Consider the following 4068-nt stretch of genomic DNA (forward strand, 5'->3'; position numbering starts at 1 on the left):
GGTCTGGCGTACCGCAAAACGGAGGAAACAGACCTCCTACAGTCGAAACGGGGGTCCTGTTGATCAGGAGGGGTGTGGCGTACCGCAAAACGGAGGAAACAGACTTGTGTTGGAGCGCTACGGTCGAAACGGGGGTCCTGTTCATCGGGAGGGGTGTGGCGTACCGCAAAACGGGACTCCACGGGATACTGCTCATCTCCACCGTCGACCCCCTCCAGCCTCCACGGGCTACTATTCATCCACCGTCGACCTCCTTCAGCCTCCACCTGTGACTGTTCATCCAGACTCCACCGCACACTACTCCACCGACTACTGTTCAACAAGCCTCTCCACGGGCTCATGTTCAACCACCCCTCCACGGGATACTGTTCATCCAGCCCTCCACCGTCTACTGTTCATCCCGCCCTCCACGGGGTGGTCCTGTTCATCCAGCCCTCCACGGGGTCCTGTTCATCCAGCCCCAACCGGTTCAATCGATCGGGGTCCTGTTCATCCAGAGACAACACCACGGGGTCCTGTTCATCCACCCTCATCGGGAACTGTTCATCCACCCCAGCAACGCTCACTGTTCATCCAGAGGTAGTATCGATCGGCTTTAGTTAGCAGCAGTAGCGAAGGAATCGTTCGATCGGGTTCAGTTAACAGCCATCGATCGATCGCTCGGATTCAGTAACGCGTAACCTGCAGTGCAATCGCTCGAATTCAGTTAGAGCCTAACGCCTCGCACCCACGCGCGTGCGTGTACGAGAGAAACGCGCATCGCTCGGCCCCGACCACCCACCGTAACCGGGAACACCCCGATATTTTCCTCGCCCTCGCTTTTACCACGATTTTTTCCGTCATGGACAGCCCAAAGAATGTCATGCAGCCGCGTCTCCGGCCCGCTCAGGACGAAAAGCCCATTTTCTGTCATGTTTTTTTGTCATAGAAGTAGGACCCCACCACATCTATGATGATACCATGTTTTGTCACAATTATTGTCATAGAAGTGTCATAAGTATGACAGAAAGAAATTTCATTTGGCCGAATATGTCACGAATGTGTCTTTTTTTTAGTGCTATTTCTATGTAGGATAGGTCCAATCCTACGCATTTCAAAGGAAAAAAGTATTAGCCTGGACTCAATGAAAAATTCCTATCCTATACATCAAATGACATCTCTTTCTTTACAGAAATTGAGATGCATGTCATCTCAATTTCTATGAAGTTCCTATTCCTACAATATTTCTATCCTATGAATCAAAGGAGGTCTTAGGAGCCTTTCGTGCATATTTAATGCGCTGGGTTGTCTTAGTACGATAAATCTTCATTTTGGTCAATACGCGACTTTTTATGTAACAGATGCCCAAAACTTGTTACCGAACATACCTATAACCGGAATGATGAGCCGTTTTAGAATTATTGCTTGAGAAGGGGTGTAGCGAGTGGTTTTTACTAGAGAAATGATGAGCCCTTTTAGAACTATTGCTTGAACTCCATGATGCAAAAGTGCAAACCTTTTGTACAAGAAACTAAGACAATGCGTATAACCGGAATCCATACCATAACGAAATATTCTTAATTCATATATAGGTATTGAACAACAAGAACATTTACCCAATAAAGAAAATTACTTTTCCCATCCAGCCAAACGAATAGAAAACTCAACTTCTAGTCACATGGGCCTCAGCTGGCCCGTGTATTTCACACACTATGCTTAAATGATAAACAATATAATAAATCAATGATAAAAATCAGTCAACTAAACAATTTATTGGCTTGATTGTACTGCATATGTCCGCCATTTTGCATGTGGATTATTTAGCAGGTAGGCATGTTGGGAGGCGGAGGCATCATTTTAGCTTCAGGAGCCTTGCCATCCTTCACGATGAAGACGGTGCTCATTCCCCACACCACATGGCGATCAAAATGGCAATGCATGAACCAGACACCTAAGAAAGAGCACATACACAAAACATTAGAGATTGGCACTTGATTAGTTCGCTCCAACGAATTTCACAGGCATAGCCCAAAAGCTGAATATAAAGTTAAACTCACCAGGATTCGCCGCGCGGAATCGGATTGCGGCCCAGCCAGCTTTGGGCACGGAGACGGTGTTCTGGTGCGGCGGGTCGACCAAGTTATAGGTGGCCGGGTCCTTCTGCTCGTCAAAATTACCGAACCCTCTCCCTACCACGTAGAACGTGAAGCCGTGCAGGTGCATGGGGTGGTTCTCGGCGCCAAGGATGGAGGTGTCCTGGAACACCACCTCCACGACGGCGCCGTACTCCACCACCTTCACCTTGGTGCCGCGCTTGGTGGCCCAGCGCTCGACGGGGTCGTTGTCGACGTCCGTGAAGTTGAAGAAGAAGGGCGGCTTGTTGGGGAAGTCTGTGTCGAACACGCCACGGACGGAGCGGTAGTAGGCTCCGAGGATGTCGACGGACGGGTTCACGAAGCTGACGTTGTTGAGGCTCGCCGCTTGGCGGTTGCCGTCGGGGCCCCCGCACGTCTCGTTGGGCGCGCAGGGGAGCACGTTGACGGCGATGGTGACGAGCATGCGCTCGTCGACCTGCCTCGGCACGTCCACTGGGTGGTCCTTGCTGCCCAGCGACCGGAGCTGCGCCGTGTATGCCGTCGCCGAGTCGATGTCGTTGACGCCCGGAAGGTTTGTAGGGAACTCCGGCGGGGCCATACGTCCCGGTGCGTCGTCCATGTATTCCACGATGGCGGTGGCGGTGCTGTTGTTGACCTCGATGTTGAGGTTGGACGCGAATGTCCTCGCGGCCATGTAGTACCGACCGCCATCGGCGCGGTTGGCCTCGAGAAGCGCGTCCATGGTTTGACCTGGCGCGATCATGATGTGCTTGACGGCGAACGGCTTAGTGTAGTGGCCGTCGGTGCCGACCACGGTGAGGTTGTGCCCGGCGACGCTGAAGAAGAGGTCGTTGGAGAGCCCCGCGTTGATGATCCGGAGCAGGTACGTCTTGCCGTGCTGCACCGGTATCTTGTAGGTGCCGGCCTTGGAGCACGGGAACAGGTCTCCCGGCTGTCCGTTGATGGTGTTCGCGTCCGAGATGTTGATCTCGCCGCCGTTCCGCTGCGCCTCCTCGAGCAGATGGTTCACGTCAGCATTCCACCACTCACCTGCATGCATGAGATGGAACATATCAAGTTAACGACATTCAAGCAACGACAACTTGGCTTCAAGATAAGCATGGATGGAAGTAATGAATATACCAAGGATGACGGGTATCTCTTTGTGTGGCTTCTTGAAAGGGAAGGTGGTTCCGAGCTTGGGGTGGATGACAATGGCGCCATGGACTGTGGTGCGGTCGAAGTCGCTGTGCGCGTGCCACCAGAGCGTACCCTCTTCCTCGGATAAGATGACCCGGTAGGTGAAGTTGCCGCCGGGGCGGATGGGACACTGGGTAATGTACTCCGGCCCGTCGGACCACGGGTTGCGTGGCTGGTCAACACCATGCCTGTGTACACATATGTCACGTCAGAAGATAGGTTTTCTGATGGTTATATGCAATGAACGGCCGGCAGCCAGGCTAACTATAACTTACCAGTGGATGGTGATGTTTTTATCGCCTTGGTTGTAGACGTTGACGATGACGAGGTCGCCCTTGCGCGCGTAGATGGCGGGGCCGGGGAACTGCCCGTTCACGGTGAGGACGGTCCTCTCCTTGCAGAGCCTCGTGTGGTTGCTCTCTTTAATCTGCCAAACAGGATGCACGAACGCCACAAGTAAGTTTATGATCATATGCTGAGATGGCATGTGTACATGTTAATTAAGAGAAATTGATATTACTAGATAGAAATGAATGGGAATAAATGCAAGCAGACTTACAAAGAAATCGTGGTAGCGAGTCTTGGCGCCCTGAGCGGGGCTAACGGAAACTCCCAGCGCTAACACCGCCCCAAGTAACCAAAGCACCACCGGTATCTTAGCCATACCCATCGCCGGCCGACGGCCGTCGCCACTCACCGAGCTCTGCTCAGCTCGACCGTGAACCGTCGGAGATTAGTTAAGAAGCGAGCCACAAGTTATGAAGCTGCTGCTTGAGCAAATGTGGAAACTAAT

The 4068-nt window shown here is 52.3% G+C and overlaps 1 protein-coding gene across 1 annotated transcript; it reads right to left on the reverse strand.

The window, feature by feature from the left end:
• Nucleotides 1-1561: 1561 nt before the first annotated feature.
• On the reverse strand, nucleotides 1562-4068 carry LOC125523652 (putative laccase-9). Its single transcript, XM_048688705.1, has 5 exons — nucleotides 3835-4068; nucleotides 3551-3702; nucleotides 3219-3463; nucleotides 2037-3125; nucleotides 1562-1930 (listed from the first exon to the last, which is right to left on the reverse strand). Exons 1-5 carry the CDS (start codon nucleotides 3943-3945, stop codon nucleotides 1800-1802), a joined length of 1728 nt encoding a protein of 575 aa, XP_048544662.1. The 5' UTR covers nucleotides 3946-4068; the 3' UTR covers nucleotides 1562-1799.

This window comes from Triticum urartu, chromosome 7 (assembly GCF_003073215.2).
Source record: "Triticum urartu cultivar G1812 chromosome 7, Tu2.1, whole genome shotgun sequence".
NCBI lineage: Eukaryota > Viridiplantae > Streptophyta > Magnoliopsida > Poales > Poaceae > Triticum > Triticum urartu.